The following is a 14,561-nucleotide window of genomic DNA, read 5'->3' as shown; positions in this document are numbered from 1 at the left end:
AATGACCTTTTATTGCCCCCAGCACAAGCTGTATCTGTGGAATGATCATGCTGATATGCTACAACGGGCAGGTGGAGGGATTGTCTTGGCCAAGAAGAACTGCTCACTGACAGAATTTGAGAGAAATCAGCTTTTTGTGCATATGGAGAATTTCTGGGGTCTTTTATTTCAGCTCATGAAACATGGGACCAACATTTTACATGTTATGTTTTATATTTTTCAGTGTATTTTAGGGCCTTGCTTTGGTGTTACTGTGTGTGTGTGTGTGTGTGTGTGTGTGTGTGTGTGTGTGTGTGTGTGTGTGTGTGTGTGTGTGTGTGTGTTATGTATACAGCATCCTATTGTGAAATGGCTTCATACTCCATCAAGCTTACAGATGTGCCTTTTGGTCATAACTTGTGGTCTAAAATGTTTCCATTCTCTTCTTTGTATGATTATCTGTCATGAGGAGAGACTACAGTATAGGCCGTCTCAATCATCCATATTTCTCTCCCTGCTATTTTGAAAGCGTCTGGTTCTTCTGGTGAAGCCATTCTCTGTGTGTTGTATCGTGAGTGATCGTTTTGTTGAGTGACCCGATTTCCACACTGACCACCACAGACACTCAAAATGTGGAAACTATTGATCCCATCTTTCCATTCGACCAATTAATAGCATCAGCCAGTAGATTTAGGCTGTGGACAAGTCCATGGGTCAAATTAAAACAGGGAAGCACTGGCCTGTGTTTAGTGGAGTAACAGTTCAACCTTGCGTTTAAGAGCTGAGTGTTGGTAGCAAGGGATGGGGATCACTCAGTCAGGGAGAGGGAATTATGAAACGTGGCTGTGTTTGGTCGTGTTTACAGGCCCAAACTCTATAGGATACTTTTTTGTTTTGGGGTTTCTGTGTAACTTGTATAAGAGGGTTGGTAACATCTTATTAACTATGGTTCTTACTAAATAATTCCATTGGTTACTGCCTGGTACCAACTGGTCCATTATAAAGAACTAACCAGGTAGTTACATCAGAATGTATTTAACCAGGTCCATTATAAAGAACTAACCAGGTAGTTAAATCATAATGTATTTAACCAGGTCCATTATAAAGAACTAATAATGGACCTGGTTAAATACATTCTGATGTAACTACCTGGTTAGTTCTTTATAATGGACCTGGTTAAATACATTATGATTTAACTACCTGGTTAGTTCTTTATAATGGACCTGGTTAAATAGATTCTGATGTAACTACCTGGTAAGTTCTTTATAATGGACCTGGTTAAATACATAATGATGTAGCTACCTGGTTAGTTCTTTATAATGGACCTGGTTAAATAGATTCTGATGTAACCTGGTTAAATGGACCTGGTTAAATTCATAATGATGTAACTACCTGGTTAGTTCTTCATAATGGACCTGGTTAAATACATAATGATGTAGCTACCTGGTTAGTTCTTTATAATGGACCTGGTTAAATAGACTTGATATCGGACCTCCCTAATGCTCAACGTTTGATCATTGTAATGACGCGCAGGCCTATATATTTGTCAGTTCCTATAAGTCAATTCTTAAGTTAGAACACAACCTCAAGTAAAACTTTACAGAACTGACTTTTGTGGTTGTTCCCTCCTCAGTGTAGAATAGAAGACAGCCGAATAGAAGACAGCCGAATAGAAGACAGCCGAATAGAAGACAGCCGAATAGAAGACAGCCGAATAGAGTAAAATAGAATTGGGATGTTTCGGGTGGTGGTTCAGCGGTTACAAATGTGCGCGCGCGTGCCTGGGGTTTGGGACCGCAGGGACACACACACATACAACCAGGGAACATACAGCTCGTGCACACCAGAACAAGATGGTCTGATCTAGCTCTATGGCAGGAACTAACTGCTGTCTTTAATAATGGAACAGGAAGAGGAGGCCGCCCTCTGCTGGGGAGGGATGGTACAGCCTGGGGATGAGATCTGCAGTAGTGTTAGTCATTCAGCATAACGATGTCTCCTAGCGATATAAACTCAGCAAAAAAAAGAAATGTCCCCTTTTCAGGACCCTGTCTTTCATAAAAAATAAAATTCCAAATAACTTCACAGATCTTCATTGTAAAGGGTTTAAACACTGTTTCCCATGCTTGTTCAATGAACCATAAACAATTAATGAACATGCACCTGTGGAATGGTCGTTAAGACACTAACATCTTACAGACGGTAGGCAATTAAGGTCACAGTTATGAAAACTTAAGACACTAAAGAGGCATTTCTACTGACTCTGAAAAACACCAAAAGAAAGATGCCCAGGGTCCCTGCTCATCTGCGTGAATGTGCCTCATGCTGCAAGGAGGCATGAGGACTGCAATACATTTCTATGTCTGTACTGTGAGACGCCTAAGACGGTGCTACAGCGAGACAGGACGGACAGCTGATCGTCCTCGCAGTGGCAGACCACGTGTAACGACACCTGCACAGGATCGGTACATCCGAACATCACACCTGCGGGACAGGTACAGGATGGCAACTACAACTGCCCGAGTTAAATCAGGAATAAGCAAACCCTCCATCAGTGCTCAGACTGTCCGCAATCGGTTGAGAGAGGCTGGACTGAGTGCTTGTAGACCTGTTGTAAGGCAGGTCCTCACCAAACATCACCGGCAACAACGTCAACTTTGGGCACAAACCCACCGTCACTGGACCAGACAGGACTGGCAAAAGTGGTCTTCACTGGCGGGTCACGGTTTTGTCTCACCAGGGGTGATGGTCAGATTCACGCTTATCGTTGAAGGAATGAGCGTTACACCGAGGCCTGTACTCTGGAGCGGGATCGATTTGGAGGTGGAGGGTCCGTCATGGTCTGGGGCGGTGTGTCACAGCATCATCGGACTGAGCTTGTTGTCATTGTTGGCAATCTCAATGATGTGCGTTACAGGGAAGACATCTTCCTCCCTCATGTGGTACCCTTCCTGCAGGCTCGTCCTGACATGACCCTCCAGCATGACAATGCCACCACGCACAGAACGAGCAGTATGGCTGATTTCCTGCAAGACAAGAATATCAGTGTTCTGCCATGGCCAGTGAAGAGCCCGGATCTCAATCCCATTGAGCATGTCTGGGACCTGTTGGATCGAAGGGTGAGGGCTGGGGCCATTCCCCACAGAAATGTTTGGGAACTTGCAGGTGCCCTGGTGGAAGAGTGGGGTAACATCTCACAGCAAGATCTGGCAAATCTGGTGCAGTCCATGAGGAGGAGATGCACTGCAGTACTTAATGCAGCTGGTGGCCACACCAGATACGGACTGTTACTTTTGATTTTGATCCCCCTCCCCCTTTGTTCAGGGACACATTATTCCATTCCTGTTCGTCACATGTCTGTGGAACTTGTTCAGTTTATGTCTCAGTTGTTGAATCAATGTTCATACAAATATTTACACGTTAAATTTGCTGAAAATAAACAGTTGACAGTGAAAGGACATTTATTTTTTGAGTTTAACTATGTAGTGAAGTGACATGTTCAGAATGCAGTAGATAGAAATACAGTGAATAGAGCGAACTATATTTATATATATATATATATTTATATATTTATATATATATATATATACATATATTTATATATATATATTTATTTATATATATATTTATATATATATTTATTTATATATTTATATACATATTTATATTTATTTACATATTTATATTTATATATATATTTATATTTATTTACATATTTACATGAAACTTCCAAAATAAAGGAATCACCAACATAAAGTGTCTTAATAGGGCGTTGGGCACCACAAGCCAGAACAGGTTCAATGGACCTTGGCATAGATTCTACAAGTGTCTGGAACTCTACTGTATACTGCACTCTATATCATCCACTGCATCTTTATGTAATACATGTATCACTAGCCACTTTAACTATGCCACTTTGTTTACATACTCATCTCATATGTATATACTGTACTCGATACCATCTACTGTATCTTGCCTATGCTGCTCTGTACCATCACTCATTCATATATCTTTATGTACATATTCTTTATCCCCTTACACTGTGTATAAGACAGTAGTTTTGGAATTGTTAGTTAGATTACTTGTTGGTTATTACTGCATTGTCGGAACTAGAAGCACAAGCATTTCGCTACACTCGCATTAACATCTGCTAATCATGTGTATGTGACAAATAAAATTTGATTTGATGATTTGATTTACTGGAGGGATGTGACACCATTATTCCACGAGAATGTCTATAATTTGGTGTTGATGGTGCTGGAAAACGCTGTCTCAGGCACCACACCAGAATCTCCCGTAAGTGTTCAAATGGGTTGAGATCTGGAGACTGAGAGAGACAGAGAGACACACACTCACACACACATTCACACACACACCCTAAACTCCTTTGAGACCCCTCTTTCAAAGTCACTGAGATCTCTTCTTCTAGCCATGGTAGCCAGAATAGTGGGTAACTGGGCGTTTTATACATGATCCTAAGCATGATGGGATGTTAATTGCTTAATTGACCCAGGAACCACACCTGTGTGTTCGCACCTGCTTTCAATATACGTTGTTCCCTCATTTCCTCAAATTTTTCCTTTATTTTGGCAGTTAGAACAGATATAGCTATGTAATGAAATGATTGTTCTTTGCTTGGCTAGACCTCTGATCCACTGTCTGTTTGATAGAAACACATTATGTTGAAGTGTGTATTTCTCTAGTGTTCTCACTGTCCCTCCCTCTTCTCCAGTCCCTAACCACTGACTGTCTCAGAGCCCCAGCTCCAAAACCAGCCGCCATGTCCAGCCATATGCTGCATCTATCCAGGAACACACTGGAGCGCGTGCGTGCGTGCGTGCGTGCGTGCGTGCGGTATGGGAGTGGTTTAAAGACACCATGGCAACAAACACACAAAAATGACTTTATTTCTTCTTAATGCTTTTCCTTAGTTAAAATGTGTAGAGTCAGATCTTTATCTCTTCTACTGTAATGTCAGTGATATGTACTGTTCCTTAGATCCAGGCCAGTGTCACATAATTATGTCTTTTGTTTCCTGTTTTGCAGCTTCTTGAACAAAATTGAGTCTGTGAGGTCGAATGACTACACACCAACAGATCAGGTTAGCAGGCTTTTCAACATTCTAGAGCATAGCTCTAATGTACTGATGAATGACATAGCTCTGATGTACTGTTGAATGACAGCTCTGATGTACTGATGAATGACATAGCTCTAATGTACTGATGAATGACAGCTCTGATGTACTGATGAATGCCATAGCTCTAATGTACTGATGAATGACATAGCTCTAATGTACTGATGAATGACATAGCTCTAATGTACTGATGAATGACATAGCTCTGATGTACTGATGAATGACATAGCTCTACTGATGAATGACAGCTCTGATGTACTGATGAATGTACAATGACATAGCTCTGATGTACTGATGAATGACATAGCTCTGATGTACTGATGAATGACATAGCTCTGATGTACTGATGAATGACAGTACTGATGAATGACATAGCTCTAATGTACTGATGAATGACATAGCTCTGATGTACTGATGAATGACATAGCTCTGATGTACTGATGAATGACATAGCTCTAATGTACTGATGAATGACATAGCTCTGATGTACTGATGAATGACATAGCTCTGATGTACTGATGAATGACATAGCTCTAATGTACTGAATGAATGTACTGATGAATGACTCTGATGTACTGATGAATGACATAGATGAATGACTCTGTATGTACTGATGAATGACAGCTCTGATGTACTGATGAATGACATAGCTCTAATGTACTGATGAATGACATAGCTCTAATGTACTGATGAATGACATAGCTCTAATGTACTGATGAATGACATAGCTCTGATGTACTGATGAATGACATAGCTCTAATGTACTGAATGACATAGCTCTGATGTAATGACAGCTCTGATGTACTGATGAATGACATGATGACATAGCTCTGATGATGAATGACATGTACTGATGAATGACTCTCTGATGTACTGATGAATGACATAGCTCTGATGTACTGATGAATGACATAGCTCTAATGTACTGATGAATGACATAGCTCTGATGTACTGATGAATGACTGCTCTGATGATGAATGACATGCTCTGATGATGAATGACAGCTCTGATGTACTGATGAATGACATAGCTCTAATGTACTGATGAATGACTAGCTCTATGTACTGATGAATGACATAGCTCTGATGTACTGATGAATGAATGACATGTAGCTCTGTATGATGAATGACATGCTCTGATGTAATGAATGACATAGCTCTGATGTACTGATGAATGACATAGCTCTAATGTACTGATGAATGACAGTACTCTGATGTACTGATGAATGACATAGCTGATGTACTGATGAATGACTAGCTCTATGTACTGATGAATGACATATGTACTCTAATGTACTGATGAATGATAGCTCTATGTAGCTGATGAATGATGTACTGATGAATGACATAGCTCTCTGATGTACTGATGAATGAATGACATAGCTCTGATGTACTGATGAATGACATAGCTCTGATGTACTGATGAATGACATAGCTCTGATGTACTGATGAATGACATAGCTCTAATGTACTGATGAATGACATAGCTCTGATGTACTGATGAATGACATAGCTCTGATGTACTGATGAATGACATAGCTCTGATGTACTGATGAATGACATAGCTCTGATGTACTGATGAATGACATAGCTCTAATGTACTGATGAATGACAGCTCTGATGTACTGATGAATGACATAGCTCTGATGATGAATGTACTGATGAATGAATGACATAGCTCTGATGTACTGATGAATGACAGCTCTGATGTACTGATGAATGACATAGCTCTAATGTACTGATGAATGACAGCTCTGATGTACTGATGAATGACATAGCTCTGATGTACTGATGAATGACATAGCTCTGATGTACTGATGAATGACATAGCTCTAATGTACTGATGAATGACATAGCTCTGATGTACTGATGAATGACATAGCTCTGATGTACTGATGAATGACATAGCTCTGATGTACTGATGAATGAATGACAGCTCTAATGATGTGAATGGCTGATGAATGACATAGCTCTAATGTACTGATGAATGACAGCTCTGATGTACTGATGAATGACATAGCTCTAATGATGATGAATGACATAGCTCTAATGATGAATGACATAGCTCTAATGTACTGATGAATGACATATCTCTGATGTACTGATGAATGACATGATGTACTGATGAATGACATAGCTCTGATGTACTGATGAATGACATGAGCTCTGATGTACTGATGAATGACATAGCTCTGATGTACTGATGATGAATGACTGATGAATGACATAGCTCTGATGTACTGATGAATGACATAGCTCTAATGTACTGATGAATGACAGCTCTAATGTACTCTGATGTGTACTGATGAATGACATAGCTCTGATGTACTGATGAATGACATAGCTCTGATGTACTGATGAATGAATGATGTACATGAATGACATAGCTCTGATGTACTGATGAATGACATAGCTCTGATGTACTGATGAATGACAGCTCTATGCTCTGATGTACTGATGAATGACATAGCTCTGATGTACTGATGAATGAATGATGTACATGAATGACTCTCTAATGTACTGATGAATGACATAGCTCTGATGTACTGATGAATGACATAGCTCTGATGTACTGATGCATGACATGTTAAGTGTTGTTTAGCTGTATCATCTGAACCACGGTGTAGGAAAACGTTACTCTTTCTCTCTCTCTTCTTTATTTCTCTCTCTCGCTCGTTCCGTCACTCTCTTTTTCGCTCTCTCTCTCTCAATGCAATTGAATTCAAAGGGCTTTATTGGCATGGTAAACATATGTTTACATTGCCAAAGCAAATGGAATAGACCAATAAACAAAAGGGAAATAAACAAGGGAAACATTAAGTACATTTAATTTCAAATGTTATATTGTTGGCAATGTACAGTGTTTTAACAATGTGATAGTAGTTGAAGTATGAAAGGGAAAATCAACATAAATATTGGTTGTATTTACGATGTTATTTGTGCTCCACTGGCTACCCTTTTCTCATGGCAACATGACTGCACACTGCGGTATTTCACCTCACAGTTATGGGAGTTTATCCATGTTTGATTTGTTTTCAAATTCTCTCTTTCTTCCTTTCTATTTTGCTTATTATTTTTGTGCATCTCTTCATCTCTGTGCCCCTCTTGTTTTTGAACTCCAGGACTTGCTTCGCTGCCGAGTTTTGACTTCAGGTATTTTTGAAACAAGATTTCAAGTCGACAAAGTGAACTTTCAGTAAGTGTTCCCTTTCCTTCATTGTGATGTAATGTTACACAGCATTGTCTGTTGTCTTAACTGTATGAACAATGTACTGGATGTACATGGCTATGGTGGTTTCCTGTTATCATGGAAATGTCCCCACCTTGTGGTCGTCTAGGGTAGTTTTTTAAATTTGTCTCTAAATGGCTGTCATGAAAAGCACAAAGCTTTGCTTCTGTTTGTGTTAGGTTTTTGTTTATATGGACATAATTTGTTAAAATACAAATGTAGCTAAGTCAAATGTGATTAGTATCATACCATTTACAGTCAAACACCAACATTTCTTTGGAAGAGTCCTTTGTCTTTTCCTTTTGCTAATTAACATTTTGGTTGTCTAACAAATGCACACTACATGGAAAGTATCTGCACTGAAACACCATGACGCGGCAAATCAACATACTGCCAAGTGGTTTAGTGTTGTGGTTAACTTTACCCACAAGGGGGCTCTGTTTCCAGCACCATCACTCCATGTAGAAAACTAGTCCAATAGTCTCTCAAGGTTTGAGATCAAGACATGGTTGAGTTAAATGTGCTTCTTCCAGACATTGGCCCATACAGAAATGAATAGGTTTGTCCCTCTCTCTCAGTATGTTTGATGTAGGCGGCCAGAGAGACGAGAGGAGAAAGTGGATCCAGTGCTTTAACGGTGAGTTTGGATTCTGTGTACAGTTCTGCTCCCCACTGTGCTGTTCTGCTCCCCACTGTGCTGTTCTGCTCCCCACTGTGCTGTTCTGCTCCCCACTGTGCTGTTCTGCTCCCCACTGTGCTGTTCTGCTCCCTATTGTGCTGTCTGTGCTCTGCTCCCTGTTCTGCTCCCCACTGTGCTGTTCTGCTCCCTACACTGTGCTGTTCTGCTCCCCACTGCTCCCCACTGTGCTGTTCTGCTCCCCACTGTGCTGTTCTGCTCCCCACTGTGCTGTTCTGCTCCCCACTGTGCTGTTCTGCTCCCCACTGTGCTGTTCTGCTCCCCACTGTGCTGTTCTGCTCCCCACTGTGCTGTTCTGCTCCCCACTGTGCTGTTCTGCTCCCCACTGTGCTGTTCTGCTCCCCACTGTGCTGTTCTGCTCCCCACTGTGCTGTTCTGCTCCCCACTGTGCTGCTCCCCCACTGTGCTGTTCTGCTCCCCACTGTGCTGTTCTGTTCTGTTCTGCTCCCCACTGTGCTGTTCTGCTCCCCACTGTGCTGTTCTGCTCCCCACTGTGCTGTTCTGCTCCCCACTGTGCTGTTCTGCTCCCCACTGTGCTGTTCTGCTCCCCACTGTGCTGTTCTGCTCCCCACTGTGCTGTTCTGCTCCCCACTGTGCTGTTCTGCTCCCCACTGTGCTGTTCTGCTCCCCACTGTGCTGTTCTGCTCCCCACTGTGCTGTTCTGCTCCCCACTGTGCTGTTCTGCTCCCCACTGTGCTGTTCTGCTCCCCACTGTGTGCTGTTCTGCTCCCCACTGTGCTGTTCTGCTCCCCACTGTGCTGTTCTGCTCCCCACTGTGCTGTTCTGCTCCCCACTGTGCTGCTGCTTCTGCTCCCCACTCTGTTCTGCTCCACTGTGCTGTTCTGCTCCCCACTGTGCTGTTCTGCTCCCCACTGTGCTGTTCTGCTCCCCCCACTGTGCTGTTCTGCTCCCCACTGTGCTGTTCTGCCCCACAGTGCTGTTCCCCCCCACTGTGCTGTTCTGCTCCCCACTGTGCTGTTCTGCTCCCCACTGTGCTGCTGTTCTGTTCTGCCCCCACTGTGCTGTTCTGCTCCCCACTGTGCTGTTCTGCTCCCCACTGTGCTGTTCTGCTCCCCACTGTGCTGTTCTGCTCCCCACTGTGCTGTTCTGCTCCCCACTGTTCTGCTCCCCACTGTGCTGTTCTGCTCCCCACTGTGCTGTTCTGCTCCCCACTGTGCTGTTCTGCTCCCCACTGTGCTGTTCTGCTCCCCACTGTGCTGTTCTGCTCCCCACTGTGCTGTTCTGCTCCCCACTGTGCTGTTCTGCTCCCCACTGTGCTGTTCTGCTCCCCACTGTGCTGTTCTGCTCCCCACTGTGCTGTTCTGCTCCCCACTGTGCTGTTTTGCTCCCCACTGTGCTGTTCCTCTGCTCACAATGTTGTGCTGTGAGTGTAACTATGGTGGTTCGGTTTATGATGGTCAACGAGTAACCTTTTCAAGTAAACTTTTCGGAAACTGGAACACTCATGTTAGCACATATGATAATTTCCAGGCTTTAGCTTTACAGGCTAGCACAGTCTTGAGGTGGGACAGATGACGGTGTTGCAGTAGCTCTGCATTGTATACCATATCTGAATCCACATTTTATACGGAAGGATTCATTAGTATTACATGCTATATGATGTGGTTTGCAAGGTCTCAGCGTCTGGTACTCACTCCCGAGTGGCACAGCGTTCTAAGGTACTGCATCTCAGTGCAAGAGGCGTCACTACAGACCCTGGTTCGATTCCAGGCTGTGTCACAACCAACTGTGATTGGGAGTCTCATATGGCGGCGCACAACTGGCCCAGCGTGGTCCTGGTTAGGTTTTGGCTGGGGTTGGCCATTATTGTAAATAAGAATTTGTTCTTAACTGACTTGTCTGGTTAAATACAGGTTACATTTTTTCAGACTTATTTTTTTGTAAATGAGTATAACATGGTCATAAGAAACAACAGCATTTCACTGGATCTCTTCCTATCTGGAATAACTTTCACAGTCACCTCGTCTGGCTCTATGTCCATCATCTTTGTGGTTCTATGTCCTCTGGTCACAGTTATAACATGGTCCACAATTACCTCGGGCTTGCTGCCCTCTGGTCACAATCAGACTCTCTGTCCTCTGGAATCACTGGATCTCTTCAAGAGCATCTGGAATAACAGGTTGGTCTACAGTCACCTTGTCTGGCTCTCTGCCCTCTGGTCTACAGTCACCTCGTCTGGCTCTCTGTCCTCTGGTCCACAGTCACCTTGTCTGGCTCTCTGCCCTCTGGTCTACAGTCACCTTGTCTGGCTCTCTGTCCTCTGGTCCACAGTCACCTTGTCTGGCTCTCTGCCCTCTGGTCCACAGTCACCTTGTCTGGCTCTCTGCCCTCTGGTCCACAATTACCTCGTCTGGCTCTCTGCCCTCTGGTCCACAGTCACCTTGTCTGGCTCTCTGCCCTCTGGTCCACAATTACCTCGTCTGGCTCTCTGCCCTGTGGTCCACAATTACCTCGTCTGGCTCTCTGCCCTCTGGTCCACAATTACCTCGTCTGGCTCTCTGCCCTGTGGTCCACAATTACCTCGTCTGGCTCTCTGCCCTCTGGTCCACAATTACCTCGTCTGGCTCTCTGTCCTCTGGTCCACAGTCACCTTGTCTGGCTCTCTGCCCTCTGGTCCACAATTACCTCGTCTGGCTCTCTGCCCTCTGGTCCACAATTACCTCGTCTGGCTCTCTGCCCTCTGGTCCACAGTCACCTCGTCTGGTTCTCGCTGCCCTCTGGTCCACAGTCACCTCGTCTGTCTCGCTGCCCTCTGGTCCACAGTCACCTCGTCTGGCTCGCTGCCCTCTGGTCCACATTCACCTCGTCTGGCTCGCTGCCCTCTGGTCTACAGTCACCTCGTCTGGCTCGCTGCCCTCTGGTCCACAGTCACCTCGTCTGGCTCGCTGCCCTCTGGTCCACAGTCACCTCGTCTGGCTCGCTGCCCTCTCCCAACCCAATTTTGCCCTACTGAACATTTCGCACCAGATTTAGTAATATATTCTATTGTGTTATGATTTCAATATATTTTCAATACACTGAAAATGCATTTCAAACCAACTGTAACACATTGCAACACTATATAAATGTGCTTCCCATTTAGTGTTAATCGGTCAAGGTGGTAAAATCAGTATTAATCGGACAATGTTGTGATATCGGTGTTAATCAGTCAAGGTGGTGAAATCAGTGTTAAGCAGAAACATGAGAGTTGGATGGAGAGGTTTTATTTTTAAACCCACCCGTTCACATTCCACTAACTCTGAGGAAATGTGATTGTTGAAATACCTGTCTAGTCACACCATTCTTTGTTTTCAGGTTTCTACGGACCATTTCAGTCATCCTGTTCTTGAACAAGCAGGACATGTTGGCTGACAAGATCTTAGCAGGGAAATCCAAACTTGAGGACTACTTCCCTGAGTATGTTCGCTATGCAGTACCAGCTGAAGGTGGGTACTAAGACGGACGGAAAACACCCCAGTGTTTAAATCAGTGTTGATTTGACTCATATTCAATATTTATAAGCATTTATAATTGTTCATTATTTAAAATATATTATGAACTGGATCATAATAAATTATACAAATGTACTAACCTAAGGTTCACACACTCCAGAAACGAAGCATCGTTGTTGTTGCTTCACAGTGAAGGACTACCAAACCGATCCTCAAGATGTATTCAAAGGTTAACCCATTTTGGCAACTCACACTTTTTGAAAATGTGAATCAAATGGAATCATTTGCGCTGGCCCTGGAATCAACCTAATTTAGACCTCTTCTGACACTATTACTTAGATATTCCAGGGACTCTATTGCAGTATGTGAACAATAGCATTAACATGCCTTTCTTCCCATTGTAAAATGAGAATGGTTTGGAGCATGGAGAACAGTAGTTAGAGATATAAACATTTGATTGCAGGCACTGCCATCAGGCACTACACTGATTACATCCGGTCCTAATGATATCCTTCTTCCGGTGCCATTTGTCTCTTTCTGGTCAGCCGTTCCAGACCCTGGAGAGGACCCTAAAGTGACCCGGGCCAAATTTTTCATCCGAGATGAGTTCCTTGTACGTACTGTTTTCATTCTGTACTGACTGTAGACCCTTGTTTCCTAGTGTTAACTTTAAGAGTCAACCATTTCAAGGTTTGAGTCATTTCCATTTCAGTTCAGTCAATTCGTGAAATAAAGTGAAATGTGTATGTGTCTCTCCGCCACCCCACAGAGGATCAGCACGGCGAGCGGCGATGGCAAACACTACTGCTACCCCCACTTCACCTGCGCCGTAGACACGGAGAACATCCGCCGCGTCTTCAACGACTGCCGAGACATCATCCAGAGGATGCACCTGCGTCAATACGAACTCTTGTGATTGGTTGCAGCCCACCATCCAGTCAGCACTCTGCCAATCCCGGCGCAGTTTGATTCCACTCCCAAAACACAAGGCCCTGTTACCAGGAGAACTACTGAAGCATCACAATGCTGTCATTTTGTTTGCCATTGTTGCTGTTTTCTATGTACTTTTCTCCTTCCTTTGTTCTTTTATCTATGGCCCATCTTGACTTTATTTTGTAGGTCTAAGCAGGGATGGGACATTGTGTGTGTGCCTCATCTTTTATTTCCAATGCCTTTATTCTGTTCATTCCACTAAGCCTTTTTAGACCTTTTTTTTGTTGTAGTTTTTGTTTGAAACTAGTCTTCTTCTGTCATTTCTGTTGTTTTGATCTGGACCAGCTGAAGTTGTTATGAGGGTGTGTGAGAGTTGAGGGATCTGATGGAGTCCTGTGAATGCTGGCTCCTCCCAACACGTCTCTCTCTCACGTACTTGATGAAGGGGTGGGCGGCAGAGGTATCAGGTAACTTAATGCCGTCAAGGAAGTATACACATGATGTAGCACCGTGATATTTATTACTCTGTCACTTTTTTTGTTTATTTTGTATCATTTTATTGCAGGATGATGGAGAGCGAGGCTTTCAGGCTGTAGATTTAGCATAGAGGGGGTGGGGCTTGTGGGAGAATAGGAGGATGCTGGGAGTTTGAGTCCTATGCACCTCTGGCCATAGGAGCAGCAGCAGCTTTCTGCCACGTGTCTAGATGGAAAGAGAAATACCACACTCACTTTGATTTGCCCACAGACGGTCCTTTTTACTTAGATCCTCTTGGGCAAGAGTTCTATCTATATATATATATATATATATATATATAGATAGATTTGTTTTTGTTGATTATCTTGTACAGACTGCAAAATGTAATGTTATTTTGTACAACTTTATTGAGAAAAAAACTACTTGTAGAAGATCTTTGTGCCTTGATAATGGCTGTACCTGTAAATTGAGCTCTGATGTATGTTGTTGACTGCGCTGTACAGCTTGATGTCAAACTCTATCTGACAGTAGAGACTGCAGGTAGGGCGTCTCTCTCTCTCTCTCTCTGTAGAGGTAAATTTTTCTGGTTTATAAAAAAGGAAAACGTTCTTTAGTAGAAAAAAGGAGGAAAAATTTGCGAGGGGTTAAAAAAAAAACACGG

At 43.2% G+C, this 14,561-nt stretch overlaps 1 protein-coding gene across 2 annotated transcripts in view; it reads left to right on the top strand.

The window, feature by feature from the left end:
* Positions 1-14,350, top strand: part of LOC135522901 (guanine nucleotide-binding protein G(olf) subunit alpha-like) — a 120,030-nt gene extending 105,680 nt beyond the window's left edge. Inside the window, exons 6-13 of one of the 2 annotated variants that reach the window (XM_064949592.1) lie at positions 5,026-5,080; positions 8,235-8,308; positions 8,920-8,995; positions 10,928-10,975; positions 11,120-11,178; positions 12,354-12,484; positions 13,036-13,103; positions 13,260-14,350. In XM_064949592.1, the coding sequence (XP_064805664.1) occupies positions 5,026-5,080; positions 8,235-8,308; positions 8,920-8,995; positions 10,928-10,975; positions 11,120-11,178; positions 12,354-12,484; positions 13,036-13,103; positions 13,260-13,406 (658 nt within the window). In that variant the 3' untranslated portion in view covers positions 13,407-14,350. Of the gene's footprint in view, positions 1-5,025; positions 5,081-8,234; positions 8,309-8,919; positions 8,996-10,927; positions 10,976-11,072; positions 11,179-12,353; positions 12,485-13,035; positions 13,104-13,259 lie in introns of both variants that reach the window. The other variant, XM_064949591.1, reaches the window with a different exon arrangement.
* Positions 14,351-14,561: the final 211 nt, after the last annotated feature.

The sequence above is a fragment of the Oncorhynchus masou genome, chromosome 30 (genome assembly GCF_036934945.1).
Source record: "Oncorhynchus masou masou isolate Uvic2021 chromosome 30, UVic_Omas_1.1, whole genome shotgun sequence".
In the NCBI taxonomy this organism is placed as follows: Eukaryota; Metazoa; Chordata; class Actinopteri; order Salmoniformes; family Salmonidae; genus Oncorhynchus; species Oncorhynchus masou.
This window is presented reverse-complemented; position numbering and strand designations above follow the sequence as displayed.